Source organism: Siphateles boraxobius, unplaced genomic scaffold (assembly GCF_051911475.1).
Source record: "Siphateles boraxobius isolate OS27281-9 unplaced genomic scaffold, OSU_SipBor_1 49, whole genome shotgun sequence".
Taxonomy (NCBI): Eukaryota; Metazoa; Chordata; class Actinopteri; order Cypriniformes; family Leuciscidae; genus Siphateles; species Siphateles boraxobius.
In genome coordinates this window covers 3844101-3871613 of record NW_027509130.1, presented here as the reverse complement: position 1 = coordinate 3871613, position 27513 = coordinate 3844101, and the positions used below count along the sequence as shown (strand labels likewise).

Genomic DNA, 27513 nt, shown 5'->3' with positions numbered 1-27513 from the left:
TCTAGTCGGACTCCATCTTGTTTTTTTTGTTGCGATTGAGCATGTAGAATTGGTGTCGGGCCATCGGTGAGAGAGAGAACTCTGATTGGCTGTTCAGATTAGAGAACGAGAATAAAATCGAAAGTGATGAAAGCGAGCAAAGAATTGAAGACTGTACAGACAGAAGACTTATGATTTTACGTCATCTTACCAGAGCATTCGAATGCTTCGTAGTAACATGAGCCGACTGGAATGAATAAAGTGATCAGCGTGATTGATATTCAAAAGGATAAGCAAAAGCTGCTTTGTTTAGGGTTTGTATATCTGCAGTCCTAGTTTCGGTTGATGAAAATAGACTATTGATACCTGCTGATATAGACAGCTACTTTCACACATGCTTGTTGACGGTCGCCTTTAGTTTTTTTTGATGTGTTCAAGCGCAGCTTTTGGTCCGAGACACAGCCGGCGAGAGGCGACAACACAATCAACCGCTAGTGCTTGGACGTCGTCTTTGAGTGTATGGAGCTTAACATCCATGGAACAATCCGAAGGTTCTAAATATGGTTCTTTAGATTCTTAATGTTCTTCACACTGGTTCTTTTAAGAACTGTTTACTAAAATGTTCTTTTAGGAACCAAAAATGGTTCGGTTACACTTTGTTTTAAGGTGACGTAGTTACATTGTACTCACTCAAATAAGTACCGAGTAGTAATATTAATAAACTACATGTACTTACTATAGAGTTACGGTTAGGTTTTATTTACTTACTTACTTATGCCTGCTACCGCTCCTGGGGCATAGGCCGCCAACAAGAGCTCTCCAGGCATCCTTGTCTTGGGCTTTTCTCTCCAGCCGGCTCCAGGTGTATCCAAGTTCTTTGGTATCAGCAGCCAGATCTCGGCGCCATGTATTTCTTGGCCTTCCTCTCTTCCTTTTGCCTTGGGGATTCCAGGTGAGCGCTTGCCTGGTGATGTTGGAAGCTGGTTTGCGGAGCGTTTGGCCAATCCACCTCCAGCGTCGTTTCAGGATCTCATCTTCTGCAGGTCTTCATCTTCAAATAGGTTTTATTTACTTTAGGATTATTTACCTGTACTTTATTTGCATAATTTACTGTTATTACTATACTAAGTGCATGTAGTAACTTTTAACAATGCCACCTTAAAATTTCCAATGGTTCATCTATGGCATACGAAAACACTATTTTGGAGCCTTTATATTTGAAAGTGTAGTGAACACTTACTGTTGTCCCAAGAGGAAGTTACAGTGGTTTTCCTGTGTCATCTGTCGTTTTCTGATAATTCTGCCTCCTCCGGTAAAGATAGCACTCTTGGGGCAGAGCAGTTGTCAGAGGACAGTTGGCTCTGTTTGGATGGGATATTGTGTTGCAGCTGTGGTATTCTGCAGGGTTCGGTGTGCTTTTTTGGGGTGTGTTTTGTGGTTACGGTTCAGCTTTCTGTAAACATGTCTGCTGTGCAGTTGTAGCACTCTTGCTGTGTTAATCTCTGTCTGAGGCAACATTATATCCGAGCAGACATGCAGTCCTGTCTTGATGCATTTCGGTTCAATATCCTTTGTTCTGGTCTTGGCAGATGTCACTCAGTGAATGGCGTCTTTGAGAGTGTCACTGATTTCATGGGGTGCGGCAATTTACTAATGGATGTATCGACCCCGCTGCATTTATAAAGGTTAAAGTTCACAGACAGTGTCTGAAAGTACATATTAAAATAATCCTGAAAACTAGGTGCCATAAGCCTCCATGCAGTGGAAAATATCAACCTACGTTATAAAGGTATGAGGCTAATTTTCCTTCAGCATCCAGCTTAAAGTGTCCATAAAATCTAATTTGGATGTATCCGAGTAAAAATAAACTTGAGTTGTTTGAACAACGCTTTGTGCAAGCATTGTGTGTTTTGGGTGGTTGCATCTCAATTTTCTATTATATTCTGGTCTTCAATATACGTCAGGTTTTTTTTTTCAATCTATGTTATTGCAGTTGTTTGAGGAAAAATAGTCCAGTAATCTTTGTGCTTCTCCTTTAGAGTTTCAGAAGGGATCTCAATGTCTCAAATTGTGCTCAAGATGACAAATCATTAAGGACTCAAACATTTCTCTTCAAATTATTTCAAGATCATGATCTGAGCAGCTTTTATTGGTAAGTTTTTACAATAAGGTCCCATTAGTGCATTAACTAACATTAAATAACCAAATAACACAATTTTTTGCGGTATTTATTAATCTTTGTCAATAAATACACAACTGTCCTTTGTTGTCCATGCTAGTTTTTTAAATAATATTAGAAACTTTTGTTTTAGACAAATAAAATCAAAATGAACTAAAATTAGTTTATAGTTAGTTTTTAAATTTGTTTTTTTTTCTCTACACTGTTAACCCTTGCTGTAAAAAAAGGTCACATTCTGACAGTATCATACCATTTTCCATTAAAACAGTAATCTTACCGTAGAAAACAATGCATTCTGGGTTATATTTGTCGTTTTTTGGGGTTATATTTGTCGAGAAAATTTCCTACAGGAATATACTGTGAATTAACAGCGATCAAAGTCGACACTAAGAGACTGTTTTCCTATACCCTCATTCACTATTCCCTACATTAGTTCACTAATACAGTCCACTTGAATGAAAAGAAGTAAGCAGAATAAGCACCTGATAAGCTCTGTTTCTTTGGTTGTGCATGATGTGTTAAAAAATTATCATTGTAACTCATTACTGTAATTTTACAGTGATGGTACTGTAACACTTTTGATACAGGATTAAACTCTGGATGAGATTAGTGAATGAACAGGCTATATGTTGGTTTTGTCATCATAACTAATATTTGTAATATAATAATTCACAAACCATGTGTGTATGCACAAGTGTTGCATGCATAAACACAGTTCAAGCAGCAAGAGAAAAACTAATGTTAAAAAGTCAAGGGTCAGCATCCCAACTAAAGCAAACACTGATCTCTATAATGGTGACTTCAAACCAAACCATCACTTAATTATCTCACTGCTACTATTTTACTTTTTACTCTTTGTAGTGTGGATTTTCTTGTTGGGTTGAAAGGGTTAACAGTGTAAGATAAAAATACACACCCACAATATGTATTTTAACAGTAATAGACTGTAAGTTATAAAACGGGTATATACTGGCAACACTGTTGTCAGTAGTGTACTGTAAGATTTAGTTTTTTGGTTCACCATTGTGCTGAAGAGTAGAGTCTGTGCTTCAGTCCAGGAGAAGATCTAGAAACATTGATAATATGATGTGTGTTGCTTTATTTGCAACCGCATGTTGTTGGGACTGCTCCAGTGGAAATCCTTTTATGTACAATATCTATTAGTGGTTTCAAATGAAATATGTTCACAGTAATACTTTGCTCACATTATTAGTGCTTTATAAATTTTAGTTAATACATTTAAATGGCAGTTGGTCAATTTGAGGCAGTCGGTTTCTGCAAGTGAAATTTCTTAACTCGGGTTTTAATTTCAGAGTTGCTAGTATTTTACTGTAAAAAAGCCAGGTAAGGTCTAACAGTTTAATGTAGTAAACTAATGTTAACAAATGGAACCGTATTTAGTGAAATCTTGTAATTATAGCTATTTATGTGTATTTTATTTCTAACAGTATGAGAGACATCTGAGAGGTTGATAGTTGCATTAAACAACCAGAGCAATTACCTTTCCTCTGGGATATTATTATTTAAAAGAGTTTTATCCAAAGCAGCTTACAATGTATTTTAGCACAAAAACAGTCTGTTTCGAGCAACCAGGGGGGGAATATTTTTGCTCAAAGCCACAACAGTAAAATGAGAATAGCTTTTGCAGGATTTTGTACCAACAACCTTTGGATTTACTAGCTGAGATCAATGTTTGGTTGTATACAGCTTCATGAAGATTTGCATTTCTCCCACGGGCATGCTATAAAGTTTTATTTGTTGAGTCAGAACAGAGGCTCAGAGTCCATCTGGAAGGTGCCGGTCAGCTGTGAACAGAAGGATAATCCTCTTATAGGTACAGTCATTTCCTGTAGTGTCACTTCCTCCTGTTTGCTGAAGGGCACGTTTATTGTCCAGTGCAGATGACGTTTGTGGCCATGCTGTCCCAAACAAACACACACTATCAGATGCCATTGATCGAATCCCCCACCAGCTGGACTTTATCAGCTCTTATGTAATCTGGCTCTTTAGCTTTTTTTGTGCTCACAGAAGATAATAGAATCGAGCAGCTCCTCAAATTACAAATTAGTTAAAAGGCCCCCTTGCGCCCAAACCTCCCAATTTCAGTATGTCCACATGTTCTGCTAATGCACTTCCCATCTGTCCTGCGACCACTGCACTTTCTCTTTCTGATCAATATCCTTCTCTTCTCATAATTTCTCCTCTAATTCTCTTCGCCAGGTGGCATGGTACACATGCTGGCGCACATATCTGGCCCGTGTGCTGTGTGCATCCCGTTGTGCGGGTGTCCATCGGAGGATCGCACAGGATTAGCATCATGCTTTGTCCCAAGTTAACAAGCTCTGTCATGTGTTAATCTCCCTGTCCCCAGGGGACCGAGCTGGTCCGCCGCTGGTTGCAATGTTCCTCGCTGCGGTGGACAGAGGTGCTGGTCATGTGAACCTTCTCTGGCGTTGTGTGTCAGACGGATGCACAATTTGCTGAATTTTTTATTTGAACAGTTTGATTGCATTTCTGAAAAAATGACAGTGTTGTTTTATGGGCCTTTTACAACCGATGCGTTCATGTTCACAAGCCACAAGATAGACTGAAGCAACATACAGTAGAACAGAAAAGTTATTCATTTGCTATGTCGTCTTAAAAGCGTGACTTTTATGGTACGAGATGCGTGACATGACAAACAAAAATATCTCTGACTTTCATTCGGTCCAACTGGGAATTCACAAAATCACAGATTTTGTGGCGGTAAATGCCAGAATTCTGTAGAATGCCTTATTATTTATGATGCTAGCTATACAATAGAAAAAAAACCTAAATGTAGATAGAATGTTTATTTTGGCATTCCCAATTTTGTAATTTTTTGCATTTAAAGACTTTTTAACATCAAACATCATTATATTTTTATTCATGTATGTTTCTTTATCACACTAATGTGTAAATAACTTTAAGTAATACTGCATTTTTTAAATTATATACAGGTTAAAAAACAAAGTTTCTTGGGAGAAGGCAAAAGTTTTGCACACAAACTCGATGTTTCTTGTCAAAAGTTTTGTAGTAGAGCACAATAGTTTTGGTGAGCAGACACAATAGCTTTTTCCATCACAATGTCCCCTTTAGGGATTTTAAAAGGGAGAGAAACACAAAGTTTCTTGGGGTTCTTTTAGGTTTCGCAAGTTAATGTACAATTTCTTGGGGGAAGGCAAAAGTTTTGAGTGCAAACACAAAGTTTCTTGGAGGTAATGAAAAAGTTTAGCAAGAGAGTGCAAAGTTTCTTGGGAGAAGGCAAGTGTGTTGCGGTTTCTTGGGGGGGGGGGGGGGGGGGGGGGGCAAATTCCATCACATTGTCCCCTTTAGGGTCTCAGTACAAAACAGCCAGAATGCTTCACACATCCAGCACAAACGGTCTATAAGTGTCCCTTTGTAAGTCACTAATCTGTTGCATCTCAGACAGTCGTGGAGTGTGTCACTCCCAGGCATAGCATATGTTCCAGAAACCTTACGTAAATCTTCCTTACAGTACAGGGATTACCTGGATGCTGTCCAGGTGTCTGCCACAGGAGTAATTGGTGCCTCAGGCAGGAAAAGCTTCTTCAATCACAGCTAGTTTATTCTCGGTTTACCATTGGTTTTGTTTCCATCAAGTCCCCTGAGGGTAATGGTCTCGAAGTGGTTTCTTACAGCCTGACGTCACTACCTTCCTTTCCTCGGTCTGATTGCGGATTGCACCATTGAATGGGTAGATCTGTTTGTTTTTGTGTGTTGGACGGAGTGGCTTCCCAACCTTTGGCCAAGGGTGTTTTGGGAATGCGCTGGCCGCGATCGCAATCTCCACAGCGGGGGCAGTAAAGTGGCTTTTGTCTGCTTGGACAGCGGCGGTCCTGTCATGCGCCTCCTTGTGTTTCTATCCTCTTTTCACTCCTCCGCGAGGGCCACCCCCCCAACAATCCCTTCTTTGGTGACTTGTTTCATTGCAATGCACCTCGGGCCGTCCAACTTTATCTCTGCGTGTGTGTGCCGTATAATGGGCTCAGTCAGAGAGTCATGTGATCGGCGTATAGAGAGGGAACCAGTATCTCCACACAGATGCGTCTAAGACGCCGTCCGCTCTTGAGTGCTATTATGTAATTGTGTTTGTGTTATGGACACCAACGTCCAATAGACTATTCATGGACTATTCATGGACTCATGAAAGCGGTTCTGTGACGCAGGCCTCAGTCACACCTTGAGTCTGTCTTTTGCTTGTGCCGCTGTAGAGAAGGCTAGCATTATATGATGAATGGAGGGATTGAAGTACTGTTTTGTGATTAATTTTAGCAATGAACATTTTATTTAAAAATTTTAAACATGGTGAATATATATTTTTTTTTCTGGCCATTGCTTGTGTTTTCTGATATGCATAAAATTAAACAAGAATTTTAAACCTGGCTTTCAATGATTTCTGTTTTGGAATGCAAATGAGTGCATATTTAATTAGATAATGCCTCATTTGCATATTTTTTTTCCTGGCCATTGAATGTATTTTCTGATATCCGAATTAAAAAAAAAAAAAAATAAACCTGGCTTTCGATGATTCTGTTCTGTTTAATTTGATAATGCCTCATTTGCATACTTCAATGTAACGTTTCAGAAAACTTTTAATTTAATAACTCTTCAATTTAGACTGGGGTCATAAGATTATAAAATATTATTAAATGGAGAAAGGAGATTAGAGAAAGAAATTAGATTTGAAGGAGGAAACAAAAACCTCTTCAATAACTAACAGTGAGCATAGCTATCAATTTACTAAGAAATTGTCATACATTTGATTTTTTTACCACTAATGTGCCCTGTAAATCAATTTATAGCGTTACTGTATTTGGTTACTCCCTGCTGTGCCTTTACATGGATTTTATTAGCATATGAGATTTGAGGTGAGGTTTTATTCTTGCTTTCTGAATGCGCAGAAGATGCCTGATAAATTTGATTACAGATTCTCACTTCTTTGACCTTTTACTCTTCAGCGTATTTCTTAACCAACAAACTGCCCTTTTCCCGCCCCGCCCCGGCGAGGAGCCCCGGTGCCCCTGTTTGTGGTGGTCCTTTCTGAATAGAGCCAGTGTTCCCTTGTTTTAGACTGATAGACAGGAGTTGAGGGAGACTTCTGCAACCTCCGGAGGGCACGGGTGGGGGGGGGGGGGTCCGAGGGTGCATGAAGTTGCTGTACTCAAAATAAAAATACTTAGGCCTAAATATAAGATTTTTATATATTAAATAGAGGTGGGCATAGATACAATTTTTAAATCTAGATTAATCTCACTGTAATCTTGGAATTAATCTAGATTAATCTAGATTAAAATGGCTCATTTGAATTCTGCCGAGGGCATTGAGAATATATGTGCTACCCAAATAATGACTAAAAGTAAGTCTTTGGAATAGTTCGCCTCGCGTAGGGATGTGAATTTCTGCCAAAAATGCCATTCGACAATAGAAGAGCAAAAGTTGAATATCGTACAAAAAAAAAAAAAAAACGCACACTCGCAATGACAGAAAGGGAGGCCAATTTCATCTTTAGCGATTTGTCATCAAACAAACTGTTTATTAATTGAACAAGTAACATGTTTTCGTAGTTTTTTTTTTACATAGTAGGCTAATTAGAAGAAGAAAAAAACAATAAGCACGACATAGCTACAGTCCGTTTTTGCATCGCCAAACCAGATGCTCGTTAGATCGAAAAATAATGTGATGTGATGATAATTTTATGTGAACCTGCCTTTACTGGCAATAGCCTCCTCCTTTTTAAACAAATTAGTTTTCAATCATTGTAAACTATTCGTGTGACTATGCCCCTGCGCAATACACACACATTACCGCGGGATGGTGGGTGTTCATTTCATAAACTGTACAGAATGGTAACGTTAGCTTATTTAACCTGTTAACCTTTGCCAGTGCGCCGACGCTCTGAAGCGGTTTTTTGTAGCCTATAAATTAATGTATGTCCAAAAAACGGATAATGTCATACTTTTTAGTAGTGCTATCGTGGCGTAATAATCTGTTTGGTTGTAAAATGTATTACCTGAATGAAATGAAATCGAATATATCGTCCTGTGGAATCATTCATTCACAGACAGCATATGAAAATGTTCAACTAATAAAGATCTTCATCGCTGCCAAAAATATGATGCATTTAAAGATTTGCTTTCACTAGACTAAACTGTAGATCCACGGCCATCCAACGCTCTTGATGTTCTTAAATCTTCCTGTTACGACTCCGTGTCGAGTGTGATTGAATGCGCTTCAGACGATTCAGTGCGTGAGGAACTGAACAGATCATTCAGACTGATTCGCGAACCGATTTAGATCTGCCAACTAGATTGATGAAGTCTTTGAACAGAATCGACTCAAAAGAGTGATTCATGTGTAAATTGAGCCCATACAAAGATACAGCGCGCTTGGAAAAAACTCATTTAACAACATGTAATTGCATTAAAATGAAGTAACGAGAGGTACGTCGCCCACCGTAACATGTAAAAGTATACACCTTGTTCCCTGACAGGAAAATACTCTGCTGCGCGATCTGTGACAGTAGGCGCGGCGTACAATTATGTAAAATAGACTAGGCTACACATGGAATTTCTCAAAAATATAACGATGTTCGAAAAAGCTATTTTATGATCCCAACCCAACTTTGAGAATAGATTAACGGCGATATTTTTTTTATCGCCTGATAAGAGTCTCACGTTAACGCAGCACGTTAACGCAGATAACGGCCCACCACTAATATTAAAAAATCCATCAATTTTTACTACATTTTTTTAACAAAACAAACTAATAATCTAAATGTAATGCATTGTCAGTCATACATACATTTCTGCACTCAAAAAATCATATTTGCGTTGGAGAAATTGTACGTTTTAATAAATATCATAACATTAAGTTTATAAGTTAGTGTTATTAGTAATAAGTTAATTTATTAGTTAAAACTGTGTTTGCCAAATGTATGGAAAATATATATGGAATTCAAAAGCATGAAAAACCTTACACATTTTTTAAGTGCAGTATTATCTGAGCGGAGGCACAATGGAGAATTGGCCGGACAGATTTGATATGTGAAATACTAAACTGTGGCAAATGACAAATTAGTCAGCCCTCTGAGTATACGCCAAATCAGAGGCCCGCCGCCAACAACGATGTCCCCAGTGCATGCAAACGGGCCGGGAGAAGCCATACGATTCATGCAGCATCTCGGCGGTGTGCAAATTTGTGCTTCATCTCGCACAATCTCTCCATTGATTGGGATTCAAGGGGGGTAAAAACATTTCCTATTGTGAGTTATTCAGATTTTTGCAGTATTCTTGTCCTTCAGTTTTTGGACATGTGGGTTTGGCCCGGAGTGGCTAAAGCTAAGATGGCATTAGCCTGTTAGCACCTACTGTGCCGCAGTGGTAATCTGATTGTGAGAAGCGAGCTTTGCACACTGGGGACTTTTTAAGGCACAATGCAGTACTTAGAAATGCATTTATGCATGCTTGCATGCACATGGCTGTGTTGTGCATTGCCCTCAGATAAAGAGGCCAAAGTGCATTTTGCCGTTACAATGCGGCGGTGACCCGATTAGCATGAGAGTGATCTGCGGTTCAGCGGCGGGACAATTAAAAGACTGATGCGCCGTCGCTGGAGACCTGCCAAAAACACTGCTTCTAGAAGGTATGCAATGTTTGTTTACATCATATGTGGGTCTATGGGGGATGAGTGCTTCTTGCCCGGCTGCTGTTAAGAGTGGAGTCATCCCTTCAGGAGCATTAGGATCCTGCACAGGTATTGGTTACGATAATTGGATGAGGCATTAAGCATGAGCAGTGTGAAGGTTCGTCCCTGAGAGTGACGGAGTGTCGGTAAGAGGGTTTGTGCATAAGAAGGTTTGTAGGTACGATGGGTCTTATGTTTGTACGGTCACAAAGCCACCATATTTACCTTTTCTGTTTGTTTTCTCTCCATCTCGTGCTCCCTAGAGCTGGGTTTTATATTAAATGACATCGTGTTTATCACAAATATTTTGTAGCATGTTAGGATTATATCTTATTTTTACTCAAAGGCCCCCCATTTTCTAACACAATATTCGAAGGCCTCCACCATGTAGGCCCCCTATTTATTTAATACACCTATAGACACATTGGGTATTTCTGCAGTAATTATGACAAAGCTCCTTGTTTTTAAATTTATTAACAATCGGGGAGCGCTGACACATTAACCACGATTAATTTTGGGATTTCAAAAGTTTCAAGAGATGTATGTTCTTCAATAAAAATTAGTTATTGAGCGATGATAAAAAATAGATATGATTTCAATTTTTTATTCAGGTAAGAGATTAAACCTTTACTTTTTATTAGTATACTTCGTAGGTCATCAGAAGTCAGATCCTCCCCCCAGAATTAGATGGACAGCATAGGCTGCTGACCCCCCGGGTCACTATTGTTTACATTTAGAGGAAGCTGTCTATATCCCTCAGCAGGATCATTAAGGTCATAAGGCCATGTGATGGTGAGTGTTTTCCTCTCGGAAGGAGGCTGTTTCACTCCTCTAATCTCTTCAGCTCTCCACCACCTGACGTTCTTGCATCTGATTCTCATCTATCATTCCAAACTGGATCAATAGCAAGAGAAAAACAGTCAGAAGGGGTAGAGCGGATGCAACAAAGCCTGTATTTATAAGCAATATTAAAATAGAGAGATGTGATCTAGAGGTGTTTTTCATCAGGGAAAACAGCTTTTAAGCTCTCTGAGGTGGAAGTGATGTTGCATGTGGTTGAGTTTGTTTAAAAAGCTAAAACCTTTGAATTTCTTCATTACAAACTAATGCATTATTTATTCCGACCATAGTTACTTTTTGTGATTGCGTAGTTGGGTTCATTTAGGCATCTAATAACATGGCAATTGCACTATGATCCGTACCAAAATAATCAGTCCGAGATTGCCTGAACAAGGTCATCCTGGCCAGATTGAAAATGAACAATGTAGTGGTTCACTTTTGGTGAGAAAGCAAACCAACCCAACGAACCAAACTATCATAATTCATAATGGGAAATGTGGTGGGTAAAAAGCAGCACTGTCTGATTCTGAGCATGTTAGTTATTGCAGTTGAAAACTGAATCAAACCAAGACAAATATGTGTCATTGTAACAATTTAAGTCCCTGTTTTGGAACAAAGTGAACAATCTGCAGGTCTGAAAAATTGTCTCTATTGTTCATTTGCCACGTGAACAGTTGTTTTCAAGTCAATGTGGTCATTGTCAATGTCATCAAGTGCACAATTCCTATCAGTAACCGATGGCCATAGATAGATCTCTGTCTAAGACATAATATATCTTTTCATGTCTATTTTCTCATATCTGGCAGCATATATGAATTGGTTTCTTTCCCCGGGGCTTTCTCTCTCTTTTCCATTACTGTCTCTGTCCCCCTCCCCCAAGTTTCTCTCATTTGGGATGCTCAGCTGCCTGGACCATCTGTGTGAGGACTAACTGAGGAGATTTTGTAATGGGCAGAATGAGTCTGAGGGGTGGAGAAATGAATGTCGACCTCAGAAAGCACCCCAACCCCCCCCGGAAGATTATGGAATATAATGAGGGCGAGGTGTCCGGTGACACTGATGTCCGACTTATGAGTGTGCGTTTTCAGTGTTACTCTTACTCAGTCATTTTTTTTCCCATGCTCATTTGAGCCAAGCCACTTCCTCTTGTTGGCCTCTTCCACTGGATGAACTTTGCTGTGGAGCTGGTGCTCTTAAATCATCCAAACAACATCTGCGTCAGTAAGGCATTGTGGGTAATGCATCTGGCATTGCTGCTTTGCTAGTAGTTAGCAATTAGAAATCCCCCCAAAGGGTTTTGAAAACCCAGATATTTTTTATACAAGAAATGGCACCAAAATAATCTTAGGATGGATATCTTGGCAAATGTAAAACTGTATTAATGACAGCTGTAATCGTATGCCAACCATCACGCCTAATAGCTGGAAACATCATCTTGTGTGGCTTTAATTCCATTTGGTTACAGTTTAAACAGATCCACAAGCTCTGAATCAGCTGTTGTTTTCCCTCGGCACAGCAGGTTATTTACCTCATTCCTAATCTCTTTCTTAAGCGGTTTCTTCAAGCATTTGCATGCTAACCAAACGTGACTCTTTATCTGATTGTTCTCTTAAGTCCGTCCGCCAGTGAGAGGGGGTACAGATTTCTGTCTTGCTCAGACTTGTTTTTTATTGTCTGAAGTCTCAAATCAGACTATAACTCTTTTGTTGCTTTTATTTTCAGGTCAATTTTAGGCCGTCTGATAGCAGTAGACTCCAACTAGTGCACTGAGTCCTGGGTTCCTGATTTCTCTTCTGCTGAGACGGACCTCCAGGACTAGGACAAGATGAAACCGGATGGTGTTGACACAGCAACAATGGAGCCAATGGAAGCATTAAATGCAGGTCCTGCGATCGAGGTGGCACCAGTGGGTGAAGCTCAGGACCAGGCTTTGCCCACAATGCAAACAGAAGGTGAACCACAGCCAACAGAGGCACTTTCAGCAACCAATAAGACTGGAAAGGACAAGCCTGCAGACCCCAAAGCTAAGACGAAGGCTCCTGCCAAAGCAAAGGCACCCACTGCTGGTACCAAGACATCCACGACCATCTCCCGTCCCACCACTGCTCAAAGCCGTCTAACAAACGGGGCACAGAAGTCGCATGCTAATGGTGTCACCCAAAAGACCACAACAGGAGGCCTGGAGAAGAAAACATCTACCACTTCTGCTCCTAAAAAACCAGTTGGCTCCACTACTGCACCCACAACCAAGACCCCTACCAAGGTGGCTGAGAAGAAGCCAATGGGGACGGCGAGACCTGCCAGTACTCCAGCCAATGGCGTGAAGACAACAGGGACAGCGCAGCCCATCAAGAAAGCCCCTGCTGCACCAGCTAATGGCCTGAAGTCTAAACCAAAAACTACAGGTAAGTCAGAATAATTATCTGAGCTGCTTGAATCTTAAAGTTCAATGATCTTTAGAAGGTCTCTAACCCTTCTCCTGGAGAGCTGGGCTGTGTTCGAAATCACCCCCTATACCCTTAAATAGAGTCCAAAACCATTGTCGACATTATCGAGTGCACTCATTCAATCCCATAATGCATCGCAATAACGAGTTTACTACTGATGTATACTCAACATCTAGATAAAACCCATAATGCACTGTGAGGGTTGTGACAAATTAATTCCTACGTCTTGAATCATACATCCATCCATTTTCCAAACCGCTGGTCCAATGTGGGTACAGCGTAATATCATACAGGTATAAATTCAGGCATGATACAATTGACTGTAGTTTAAGATTAATTAAGGTTTATACATGCTTGTGTCCATGACAGAGTTTGAGATAAATCTTTTCACTTTACTACTAGAGCCGCCAGCTTGCTAAGTTTCAAATGATTATTAAACAGCAAGCACAAACCTATCCAAAAGCGGCACTCAGTGTGCCCTATTTTAACGATCTGAGACGCAAGTATCAAACGCAAAACGCAAGTAACTTTGTGGGCGGCTCTCGGGCGCTGTTGCTATTATACCAGCGGGATAAATGACTCTTACGCCCGACGCAATCTAAAATGGGTTGGTCTGAAGTAGCTACATTACTCATAGGTGTGGTTTGGGCTTAACATGAAATAAACCAATCAGAGCGTCATCTCACATTCCCTTTTAAAATCAGGAGCACTTGTTCCATGGCGGATTGCTATTATGATGGCAGATTTGCCAGAAGCCGTTCAAGGCCGAGGAGACTGACGTTCTTGTCAGAGCCATAAAAGACAGAGAAGTGACATTGTATGGGGATGGGAGAAACCCATCCAAATTAGATTTGGTTAAACAGGCATATAATAATTTGGGTATTTAAGCATATATAAGCTAGATTTATGCCTATTTTTTCACATCTTCATGGACACCACAATGATTTCTCTCGTGTGGTAATATTTTTCCTTGTAATTATGTATGGTTTGAAAAAATGGGAACTGCTGCGTCTGTGTAAATGAGAGAAGCAAAGTGTATGCACGTTGTGCACACGCTACATTATGGCCAAGCATGCAACCTTAAAATAGCATCTGAATAACGCACCACTGACTGTAGACTAGTTTTTTCCTGGTCTGTGGCGGAATTGTTTTCTGAAAAATAGCACCAGGGAACCTTCATCTCCAGTCCTACTCCAACACACCTGTAATTTCCAAGTAACCTTGAAAACCTTGATTAGCTGGTTCAGGTGTGTTTGAATCAGCAGGCTGTTGTTCTCCAGAAAGGTGGTTGGAGACCCCTGTTGTAGGTTAGATTTTTTTCAAGAAAGCAATTCTGGTGGAACATTATCAAATTTCCTGTCTGTATTTGTTGTTCAATGCTCTTATACACCCGTACCATCATCCTTCACTCTAGCTCCAGCTTCAAGGCCCGCCACTGCATCCAGCATAAAGACCGGCACCACTGGCTCTCCCAAACCTGATAAGCCACCCGTCGCCAAGACAACCAGGTAGGCGTCTCATTGGTTGAGCTCCCAGCCCTTGTTTTGTAGATTAGAATTCCGCTATGTGGGCCATTGCAGTAGCTCATTCTCTTCCGAAGTCCTTCAGCCATTGCTCATTCAGCCTCACGTTGCAGCCTACATCTCTCACAATCACTACTCTTCATTCACTGAATACTTAAAGCATTAGGCATCAAATCTAAGCCTGAACAGGAAAGAATTTTATTTGCTTGGAAATTAGCTGGCATAGTCCTCAAATTCCTGATTAAAAAAAAACTGTGAGAGGGAACTCTCTCACGATTGAGAGAAAGTTTAGACTCTACCCCGAAAGTCTCCATGATTGACCAACAGTCTCGACAGTTTCACACAATGAGATGCTGATATAATGCAGGTCTCCCTATATCCAGGACAGATGCAGAGAGGTGTTAGGATTGGTTATCATGTAGGTCACAATCTTAGTCATGCTGGGAATCACAACATTGAGCTCACTTGAGCCGTTTTGAGATGCCTGCAGACAGCCATGAACAGTGAATGAGTTTTTTGTTACTTGTTTATATGAGGCAATGAGGGACATCCTGAGGCCTGTAAAGGAGCTCAGACTCATGATTTGTGTGGATGGGGGAAATGTTTGTAACATGTGAACTTTTGTAATGTGATATACATATTTTTTTGCAGATCTCTTTAGATTTTGACAGACATTGATTACCTTCTGTTCCTTAGAATAAGTTTGTAGTGTTTTCCCCCCATTGCTTTTAAAGTAAGGAAAAAAGGACAAAAGTGGGTCTGTCAAAGATATCTTCTGGAGGTTTTAATGGAATGAATTGCTGTTTTAGTTAGTTAGTAGCCTTGAATCATTCTGTGTAAATTATGAGTAACCTAGCAAAGATGAGTAAACCAACAAAAGACAAATAGATAAAATAATAAAAAAAAGTTGCCTACAATTTGTTTGATTAATTTGATCAAATATGTTATTGATATTCATGAAAAAGTCAAAAATAGAGCTCTGCCACAACTCCTCCCACATCATACAGCTGAACAGGAAGTTTATTTCAAGATGAATGGTGTTTAGAGAAAGAAAGCTGCTGTCTCAAACACAGTTTACATCACATGCTGCTTGAAAAGGAAAGACAGTATAAATGACACTATCAGCACTGCAGTATATTCCAGCACTGGGTTTAGGAAAGATAATCTGGGGAATCCATCCTGAGCCTTTGTTTTCTGTCTCTTCCTCATTATGACTGTAAGCTCAAACACTAAAGGGCAGCAAAAAGGCCTCTTGTTGTCCAATTAGTGCAGGAGTTTGTGTTTATATCGTTATTTTGACCCTGTGGGCATCTTCAAACTAACACGTATTTAATGCTACCTCAGGCCAAGGAAGATAAAATTTGTGCAGTTGAGCAGCATGGCAAAACTTTTTTTTTGAGGGCAGTGTCTTAATATTAATGCTTCACAGTCCAGTAATATATGACTCAGTTCTGGGCGCAGCACTTTTTTTCTTTGCATTTGTGTGTGTGTGTGTGTGTGTGTGTGTGAAGAGTGTTTGTGCAGTGTGCATATACGCCTTCAGCAGTAGAGGTTGTACAGGGAATTCTGCATCTACTGTACCTACTGGATTTTAAATAAATAAAATATGTCTTTGGCATTAATGGTGTGTGCTTGCCACCTAAAACTTTTACATTGCTACATAAAATATGTAGGATTGCAGTTTCTACTAGCGCTACCAAGCAGATTTGCAAAAAAACAAAAAACAGTTTCCAAACCATTCTTCAATGTCGCAGTTGGACTGCTGAACTAAATAATATTCTACACTTTTCAGACTGAGATCAAGAGAGCAAGTATTTCAACATTAAGAAAAAACAGCAGTTTTAAGGGGTCATGTTCAAACAGCGTTGGAGGATAAAAGCAGTGCAAAGACGAATGCAAGTCATGCTAGTTGCACTAATGTAGCGCAGACATGAAAGAACTGGCCAGGAATATGAATAATTTTTGATTTATGTCGTAACGCAACCTTAATGGATGAGCTCTTTCCTGATGATGATGTCATACTGATGTAAGAGCTATGGGCTAGTCGGTAAAGGGTGCGTCTGTTGCTAAACCATTTCTCATAAATTAATTTCTCTCGTTCTTTGTCCTTCTGGGTCTCGTTCATTAGTTTAGTTCTCCAGAGAGATGTTTTATTGCAGGCATTGCACCTAATCTCGAAATGGAGCGTGCCTGTCTCTGAGTGCCCAACAGCCAACTTGATAGATGCTTTACAACACTTCAGTGATTCTGAGTTTGCTGCAGCGCTTACGTGTTCTTCGCTTGTCTGAGTTCTGCATCTTTCTAGGCTGTGCTGTTCACTGGTGTCCTGCTCCTGCAGTTTGACATGGCTGTTTTCTGGACATGCACATTTGTCTTCATTATTCAGTCTAGCTATGAGACTCTGTGGCCTGAGCTGATTATGTTTAAATAGTTTCCTTTCCTCGAAATTTAAAAGCATATATAGTTCCCACCAACATGAAATATTCATTTACTTAATTTCATGTTATTTCAAATCTGTATGACTTTATTTCAAGGGAAACAAAAGGAAGACTTTTTGTAGAATGGTGTATAATGAAACTGAATGGAAGCATTATAAAATAGTCTATTATAAGATATTCTTCAAAGAGCCACCTTTTGTTTTCCACAGAAGAAAGTCATATGGTCTTTTCGGTAGGGCACAGTCTGAAAGGCACTAAAGAAAAACAAAATGGCTGCGTGTGCTGTCTAGTTAGTGCAGGAGTTTGTGTTTACAGGCATCTTTGATTTGATGCATATTTGCTGCCGCAAGCCAAGAAATCACTGCAGATGTGCACATTACGATGTATGACTCAGACCATTTTTGCTGTTGGGGTAAAATACATAAATCAAATTTTATTCAAATTAACGACTATTAAGCTAACACAGCAAACTGACACGCAGGTGAGTGCCAGCAGGTATACGCATTTTCATCAAACACTGCTGAATCACAGCTTTACTAATGCATTGGGATTCACCCTGAAGGGACGTGAACCTCTTTATTGAGGTTAAAGAGTCCCTTCAGGCCAGAGTGCCTTATTAAAATCTCATCAGCCGTACTCTGCCAGTCACTGGCTCAGGAGGAGGTTGTCATCCTCATTGCCGCCATGGCTTCAGGGGAAGTTGTGTCACTCACAGATATAACAGCAAGTTAAACAGTGTTTATAAACCAATAAGACTCCAGGCTTCTCCGTCGCTCACAAATCATTACAGTGCCATCTATAAAATGCTTGAATGGTGCGCCATTAGCTTGAAGCAAGTCACGCAAATGCATGTGTGTCAATTGTTTTAAGCTTCGTTGCATTTTTGGGTTGTAATGTGCATTGTATTTGCCCCCAACCATGACACAGATCTGACGGCAAATTACACTCAAGTGAGGATAAAATGGAAAGCGGTGGCCTAGTTAGTTTTTTTTCTATTAGGGAAATAGTTTACTCAAAGATGATAATCAATGGCATTATTTACTCACCTTAATGTTACTCCAAACCCGTATGACTTTCTATATTTTGCAGAAAATTAAAAGATAAGCTTGCAGATTTTCAACGGAGTGCATGTAAACGAACAATGTGTACTCTTTTTCGATATTACCTGCACCCAGATATCACTGTTTATTTGTCAGCAAAAATGTTTTAACAGCTCCAGGGCTTTTGTTAGAACTACAGCTTGAACTTCCACATTTTTGTATTCCTGCCCATGGACATTCAGATCGATAGAGGAGTGTGCCAAAATCAAAGTGCATTGTGGGTTGGACGTTTTTGGTAAAAGAGAATACCACAACAGCCCCTTTTCTCAGTTTTCTCTAGTCACATAGCACCAGTTTTAATATTTCTTCATACTTCTGCTGCATAGACACACAAGTTTTATTAAAAATCGATCTTGACAGTGGTAAATTACCCCTTTTTTATGTTATTTGACCAGGGCTGTTAGGTTCCCGAAAGGACAATAAAGTACCACCAGTGTGCTATTAACGTTCCATAAAAGACCCAAATAATATAGTGCACAAGTCATATTAACTTTTGTTATGCTGCCTCATTGTATCCTTTTTGGAGCTTGACAGTTCCTGGTCACTGTATTCTTCTAATTCTAATTGTATTTGGTTTTTGTTTCTCTTTCTGTCCCACACTCTCGAACTCATTCTCTGTCTCTTGTGTTCACAAGAATGATGCTACTGCTAATCTCTCCGAGCTCTCTTCCTAAACTGAGTCATCCTGTCACTGTAGATTATACATATCGGTTTTATGTTTGAGATTAAGAGGAAGACTTTTATAGAACCTCTCGTTCACTCTCTTTTTTTCTATTGCTCATTTGCAGTCTTCATGTCATAGTGCATTATACTTCCCTACATTAGTCAAAAAATTTCCCCAATGTTACGTTAAATCATTATTTATTTTCTACCTGTTATATGACGACTCTTTGATTCCCACTTGCTGTGTCTCTTTACTATGGTCTACTAAGTATGACTTTTTGATGCTGGTAAAATCAAGGAAGAGATGACTCAGTGTGAGAGAAAAAGCATTAAGGATCCAGGTACAATATTTGGGGCTCATCATGATTTGTATGATGATGGCTTCTATTTTATATTGACAACTAAATAATATAGATTATATATTATTAAATATATTGGCCATCCTTAACTGTTAAATCTGAAAATGTGGTTAAAAAAGAACTGAACACCTTCTTTATGTACCGTACACAGGCCTAATTATCAAGTTGGCTCAGAGACTAATGTACTAATCCAGGTTGTGAGCTTAAGTACGTGTTTTTGAAAAGTGAAACTAGGTCGAGGAGCTACAACACAGCACTGTATTAATTCATGTGTGGTTTTCTCTGTCAGGTTTATCTGTTTATAGACTTGCCCTCTTTGTTCCAGAACTTTCACTGCTGGATCTCTCTCTCTTTTGCTCACCCGCTCGCTCCCTCACCTGATACTCCATATGTAGGACACCACAATTTTGTAACATCTCATCCCTGCAAGTGCTTTGCCTATATGAAATGCGTATTGTATAGAGCATGTATTTTAGCGAGATCCATACTCTTTTCCCGAGTGGGATTTGCATGGTTATTTTTACTCATCACAATGAAAGATTTACATGGTGCTCGCTGTGTCTTATCGCCCAGTCTCGTGCTCTCTAGCTCTTTATTTAGAACAGGAGAGACACATGCAGTGGAGCGTAGACAGAGGAAATCAGAAGCTCCTGCCAGACCCACAGGATGTAGGTTACTTTACTCAGACTTGACCTGGAGAAGTATTGAGTCACTGGCGTGTGCCGAGTTTAACTCATACTAGACCAGAGTGGACATATAGGCCTATTAGATCACTTTCTCAGGGAAAAAAACATGTATTACCACTGAGTCAGGCACCGCAGGATAGAAGAGAGGCATTATGGGGGATAACTGGGGGATGGGTTTTCTTGAGGAGAATGTTTTTGCTAGTATTAACATTGCTCCAGGTTGTGTTCCGGTGCTACCTGTCCTGGCCTTCTGTGCTATGACTAACAAACCTCTGTCCAATGAGTCACTGCTATTGATGGGATATATGGCCCATCACCCACAACTAAAATGTCATACGAAGAGGAAGATGGAATTTTTCTCATACACACTCGTATCAGAACTTCTCTGTGTGATCTTTCATTCTTCTGTTTAACTGCAAGGGGTCTTTGTCCTAGCTGGTCATGAAAGCTCAACTGAAGTCTCCTACCACACAGTTTTGCTTGCTAGGAGCAGACCTAACCCTCTGAGGTCTAAGGGGTTTTTGGGGTTCTTGAGGTGTTTTGACATGCTCTGACATTTGTGCTTTTTTCAGTTATTTATAAACATGTTAATGGCAAAGATGTAAATTCACTCTATATAACACAAACAGGGCTACCGTAATATGTGAGCAACATGTATGTAAATGTTTGTATTTTTTAGAGAATAGTGTTTATGCGTGGTTATTGAAAAAACTAAAACTTAAAGTGTCTGAAATAAGGCCACAAAACACATACTAAATATGTGTCCACAAGACTTTTGACAAATGAGTGTCGTTGCCTAGAATTTTTGCTTCAAAATGATCTGAAAATCATCCTGCCTAATCATTTACACAAAACAATACATTGATTTAAATTTTATAAGACACCTTTTGTTTGGAAAGGCAATATGCGTGGAGGCGTGTTCACACCTGAGAAGACAAAGGATAATGTGCCACATACATAATGAGCTGCATATTAATTAGCCTTTCACACAGGTGTGTCACAGGGTCCCAAAGAATGCAAGGACAAAGTAAATTATCTATGTATACATATTTTTGACAAAACATCATACTATAGTATATTTAACTATGAGCAGAAATTGGTGAACAAAAGCGTACGTATTTAATGTGACAGTAGTCTTTTTTTACAGTCAAAACTTTATAATCTATCCAAAACTAATCAAAAAATCTTGCGCCTGTGCCGTTCATTCATCATTTAGCCTACACACAGACATGCATTTCATATTTAAACAGTCTTTTTGCGGTTTACAGTCAGACACTATTCAATATCGCGATTAGAACAAAGCACTTAAGAATAAATGACTTACTACATCAGGTGGATCCGTTGCTCCTGGAAATGAAACTACCAACACTTCTGGTACATTTTCCAGGGTTATTAGATAGTATTATTGCTCACAGCGTAGGGATACGCTGTGTACACAGCTGTAGTGAGATACTTACTAAACACTATGTGTTTTATAATCCAGCTAGTGGGCGTTGGCATGTTTGAATGGCTTGCCTTAGATCATTTGCGTTTGAATACCGCGCGCTCTCCGTGGGCGTGGCACATTAACGCGTAATCAGGTATAATGAGCTGGAAAGAAAAAGACTGACATCTCTCTCTTTTCATACAGATTACATAAACTGAGAATATTTGTTTTTTTATATAAATTAATTCATTTAAAAGAAGAGAGTTCAAGCTGCATTATGGAAAAAACACTCGTGCCTGTATGACAAGTATTCGCGGAATTACAGTTAATTTTCGGACGCGTTTCAGAATGGACTTAACTGAGAGAGAGAAGGCAGAACACGCATCATGTTTGTTTTTCTTTATTTGGCGAAAAGCACAACACTTTGTTTTTATTTTGAGTATCCACAAAACAAAATAGACACTTATCAGGATCTAATGATGTACAACACTTAATATGTAAGATCAAAATCAACAGAGTATTTTGAGTTTCTTTTGCACTGATAAGAAAACCTCAGAGGGTTAAAGGGTTAGTTCACCCAAAAATAAAAATTCTGTCATCACTTACTCACCCTCATGTTGTTACAAACCTTTATGAGTTTCTTTCTTCTGTTGAACACAAAACAGAATAAAGATTCATTCAGATTTGGAACAACACGAGGGTGCGTAAGTGATAACAGAATTTCTGACCCTTTAAAAAAAACTATCCCTTTAATAAATGCCTTAATGACTCAATACACCTGTTATTAAGATTTGACGTGGTCTTCCTCTGAAATGATTTCTTATTTTCTTCTGTCACATCTTCTTTCTGCAGGTCTGCTGGCTCTGCTCCTGCTGTTCGTTCTTCACCTACTGCCCCTAAGCCTGCGACCCCAACAACTGCTGGCAAGACATCTACATCTAGACCAACTACTGCTACATCAAAGACACCATCTACTACTGCTAAACCTTCTCCTGCTAAAACCACAGCACCCCCTGCTGGTCGCACTCCCACTCAGACTCCTAAGACCACAACACCTGTCAAGAAAGGTGGGCCCCTCGTTCATGGAATACAATAAACGCATGCATGTAGTTTAGATGCAATCCTTGAAGCATTTTTACAGCGTTTTAATACTTGAATACGGATATTTTAAGAGTAAATATTTTATAAAATACATACTTTCAGTCTACAGTATTTAGAGTCCTATTTAAGTTCTATTTAAAGCTGTGATACTGAGTTTAAAATTATATATTCTGTTTTCATTAGATGTCAGTAAGCAGCCATCCACTCCAGCAACCAAGAAGCCCACATCTTCTCCACTTACCCGGCCAGCACCAGCCAAGACCACCAAACCTGACACACCTAAGTTAGCCTCCACTGCCAAGGCAGAATCAGTCTCCAAAAAGCCCACCACCTCCAGCAAGGCGGCAGATGTTAAGACTAGTAAACCCAAGGAGACCAAAGCAACACCTTCCAAGGAGGTCAGTGCAAGCTCCAAGACCACAGGCAGCAAGCCCAGTGCTAAAACAAGCAGCCCAAAGAAGTCAGTTGGCAGTAGCACACCAATGCCAGTGAAGGGTGGCCCTAAAGCCTCCCAGCCTGCAGACATAGCAGCCACAGAGGCTGAGAAGGAGGATGTGGTACCTGCTGCGGTTGCAGGCACTGCTGTAGCTTCTGTTGCAGCTGCTGCTGTTGTTTCTGTGATGACCTCTGAGGAAGCCCCAGAAGAATCAGCTACATCTTTTGTTCCTGCTGCCACTGAAGAGGCACCTGAGGCCTTGTTTACCCTAGTCAATCCTGTTGCCTCTGAAGTGAAATTAGAAGACTCATTTACAACTCTCATTCCTGCTTCCTTTGAGGACTCTAAAGATGATTTTAAAGAAATGGCTACATCTATCTTTGCCCCTACGGAAGCACCTGAATACAAAGTTACACCTGTCATTTGTCCTGTCTCTGAGGAAACACCTAAAGACATACCTACGTCTGTCATTCTGCCCATCTCTGATCAGACACGAGAAGACACTGTTTCACCTGTCATTCCCGTTACCTCTTATGAGGCACCTGAAGAAACAGTTTCACCCATCATTCCTCCTGCTTCTGAAGAAACACCTGAAGATAGAACTACATCTGCCATTACCCCTACCTCTGATGAGGCACGAGAACAAACTGTTTCATCTGTCATTCCCCCTACCTCTTCTGAGGCACCTGAAGAAATGGTTTCACCTGTCATTCCTCCTGCTTCTGAAGAAACACCTGAAGATAGAACTACATCTTTCATTACCCTTACCTCTGATGAGGCACGAGAAGAAACTGTATCACCTGTCATTCCCCCTACCTCTTATGAGGCACCGGAAGAAACCGTTTCACCTGTCATTCCCCCTACCTCTTATGAGGCACCGGAAGAAACCGTTTCACCTGTCATTCCCCCTACCTCTTATGAGGCACCGGAAGAAACCGTTTCACCTGTCATTCCCCCTACCTCTTATGAGGCACCGGAAGAAACCGTTTCACCTGCCATTCCCCCTACCTCTTATGAGGCACCTGAAGAAACTGTTTCACCTGTCATTCCTCCTTCCTCCGAAGAAACAACTGAAGACACAACTACATCTGTCATCCCCCCTACCTCTTATGAGACACCTGTTGAAACTGTTTCACCTGTCATTCCTCCTGCCTTTGATGAGGAACCCGAAGACACAGTTACACCTGTTATTTCTCCTACCTCTGATGAGGTAGAGCTTGTCTATCCCCAGGATGTCCCCCTTAGCATGGACACTTATAAAGATGACAACGTCATGTCTCAACTGGCTGCTGAAATGAATTTGGTCAGCCTGGAGGAACCAGTGCCTGCTGTGTCTCCCCTGGGTACCACAATACTGTCCCCACCATCCTCTCCCACCGGCCCAACATTCATGCCAGTCGAGGTCCCAAGCTCAGCTCCCTTACTGGGCTTGCAGGGTCCAGCTGAACCGTGGGCACAGAGCTCTTCACTGTACACTAGCACTGTGACGATAGAGAATCAGGAGCAGGAAAGTCAGCAAGTTGAAGAAAGTGAGCATGATGATGAAAAAGAGCCGACTGATATACAGATGCCCTCTGCAGCAAAGAATGTGATGGGAGACTTTGGTCTGCTGGGCTCCACTGGTGTGGATCACATCAGAAGTGCGGCTCCTGTCTGCCCCTGGCAAGAAAGAGAAGAAGCAGTGGAGAAAGCTGAAGAAGAAATTAATGAAGACAACGATGAAGAGGAGGAAGATAAAGAAGAGAAGGAAGAGAAAGAGGAGGAGGAAGATGATGATGAGGAGGAGGTGAAAGAGATTGGCATAAAGGAATCAGTGCCCCAAAGAGAGAAAGAAGATGACTTTAAAAAGGGGGTGGCAGATTTTGCCAGCTGTGATTGGGGTATGATAAAATCAGATGACATTTACGACAATAATAAACATGACTCAGAAGTGACTTCTCCCTTCAATGCTGAAGACACCTGCAGTGCTAAAGAGACAGGTGACTTCATCATGAGCGAGACAGACAGGGAACAGCCATTCACAGGGCCTCCTGGAATTCAGTCTTTTGGTAGTGAAGATGAAGAAGATGATGAGGAAGATGAGCATATGAACGAAGACATGGATCTGGGCTTAGAGCATGATGATGAGTATTACAAGAAACAGAAAGAGTTAGAGGAGGAGGACAAAGATGAAGAAATGGTCCACAGGCACATGGCTGAAAGTGGACTTGGAGATTGTGGAAATGATAGCAATGAAGATGATGATGATTACACAGAAGAGAGTCATCTAGATCTCAAGAGCATGGGTCACACTGCTGCAGCACCATCTATGCCTTTGACAGCAGCATGGAGTCATTCAAATCCATTCTCTGATCCCTTGGCCCAGCCTGCTTCCGTCCAGGATGAATCAAGCATGTCATATTCAAGATTTCAAGAGCCAGAAACACTTAGCAAATTCCAAGTCGATCCAGACACAACCACCAAATTCTCAGCTAATCCAGATACACCACCCAAATCCCCAGCTGATGCTTTTCTGGACATGAGTCCACCCCTGATTCAGGCATCAGAACCTCAATCTGATATCCGAGAGGATACTGGGAGCTCTGTCCCAGCAGAGTCAGGTATCCTGGCTGCTCCTGCAATTGGAATGTCCCAGTCCAGCACTCTCAGTGGGACAGCCCTGGCTGCTCACAGCAGCAGTGAGACCAGCACACCTGAAGAACTTCGGGATTATGACAGCAGCTCAGGTGTAGAGTCCCGATCAGACAAGCAGCAAACACCAGTCCCTGCCATGCAGACAGACATGGAGCAGGACCTTGGTATTCACCTTGAGCGTTGTGATGGGGAAGAGGAAGAGGCAGACACTCTGCCGGCCGATGAGGTACTGGGTGATGCCGCAACAGCACCAGCCTCTGTTCCATCATCACCATCAACTTCCGGTGATGAGGCCAGTGATACAGAGGGTGAGATGCAGATCAATGATCCTGATGTCACGGTTGATGACAACACCACAGTCCCCCACAACCTTGCAGCTCTGGAGGAGGATGAGGAGGCCCCTGAACAGATTGGAGAGGAAGATGGTGATACGCCTCAGTCAGCCAACTCTGTGGCCTCCTATGGTTTTGACTGCTCCGCGTCCATCTCCAATGCCCACTCCATGGCTGAGAGCTGTGGAAAGAGCCCAGGTATCTTTAGCTTGGAAAATGAAGAGCAGCTTCCGGAAGAGGCCAAGGATCCCTCTTTCATCAAAGAGCTCACCCTGCCAGCAGCTACCGCCTACAGTGATGACTTGTTGGGCTGCCCAGTGGATTTGCTGCCTATAAGTGAGCCCACAGAGAAAGATGCTGGGTTTGACGAGCACTACATGCTGTGCAGTAAGACAGACCCAGGCTCTATGGAGGAAATGGATCCTGAGTCCCCCATGCATCTCTCACCCCAACATGGGGATGATTCAGAAGGCCAGCCACCTTACTACTCTGCTATATGTGATAAGACTGATAACTTTCTGGCAGGTAACGTATAAAGTCCCTCCTTCGGAATGCACCTTGTCTACCCCAGACCCCAAGCTCCCACCCTGTGTCCTTCATTTCTTCCAAATGTGGGGTTAGCGAGTGGAGAAATGAATAGAAATAAGTAATAGAAAGGGGAATGAGAAAGGGGAGCTGCCAGCTAAGGGATTATAGCTTTGTATGAGCTGCTCTCTGTTCTTTTATTACCACGGTGATGGTTATGATTGTATGGCTTAAATTTGTGTATGTACAGTAGCTATTCTCATTTTCTATTAGAATGTACTTTTTAAATAACACTGCGCTTCATGGCACCCCTGAACCTGCAATGTTAGACTAAGTTAAGATAACGTCCTTTGATGAAAGGACAAAAATGCAAAAAAAAATAAACACTTGGTGGACTCCAACTACCTTTGTATTTATCCTACTGTTTTTACCAATCAAATGTCAATTTTTTATACTTTGTTTTTTTTTCCTCTTGTTTTTATTTGATTTGTTGTTAAGATCCCTGTCTTACCTTAATGTTTGTACACACATCAGTTTTCCTGCACTGTAAAAGTAGCTTTACTGTCTTTTTAGAATTATTCCAGTGTCCAGCACTAACTGTTTTAGCATTAAATACAGGTTAGATAATCTTCAGAAGCTTTTCACTCTCAAAGTGTTTGACATAGGGGGGTGAATGAGTGTTATATGGCAAGTCATACTCCAATTTTTGGTTGTGTTTTGTTAGTTTTGGGCTACTGCTGCGCATTTTAGTGAAGGATAACATAGATTCTCATTGGCACGTAACTTAAGTGCTTTAAAGTACTGGGCTCAGATTGATCTGGATTCTTTCATTTACAGTAATTGGACATTTGTACTTCAGAACGGACTACTATTTCTATTCATGGAAATTGAAGTGTTTTCTTGCATTTGTAAAACTTAAAATGATGCTCGCAGGTCAGTGCACTGTGAGTATTGGGACATTACAACAAGAATTGGAACTGCATGTGCAACTAATTAAGAAATTGTTATAATCTTGATATGATTCCAGACATCATCCAGGGATGTTTGGACATTAATGATTCACAATATTCCATTAAACATCATTGCAAGGCTGTCTGTTCCTGTTTGTTTTGTTTTTTGA

At 40.7% G+C, this 27513-nt stretch overlaps 1 protein-coding gene across 2 annotated transcripts in view; it reads left to right on the top strand.

The window, feature by feature from the left end:
• The window catches only part of prr36b (proline rich 36b), a 30615-nt gene extending 3131 nt beyond the window's left edge, over positions 1 to 27484 (top strand). Inside the window, exons 2-6 of one of the 2 annotated variants that reach the window (XM_077202137.1) lie at positions 2019 to 2131; positions 12446 to 13128; positions 14585 to 14678; positions 22218 to 22432; positions 22650 to 27484. In XM_077202137.1, the coding sequence (XP_077058252.1) occupies positions 12549 to 13128; positions 14585 to 14678; positions 22218 to 22432; positions 22650 to 26404 (4644 nt within the window). In that variant the 5' untranslated portion in view covers positions 2019 to 2131; positions 12446 to 12548 and the 3' untranslated portion in view covers positions 26405 to 27484. The remainder of the gene's footprint in view (positions 1 to 2018; positions 2132 to 12445; positions 13129 to 14584; positions 14679 to 22217; positions 22433 to 22649) is intronic. The other variant, XM_077202135.1, reaches the window with a different exon arrangement.
• Positions 27485 to 27513: the final 29 nt, after the last annotated feature.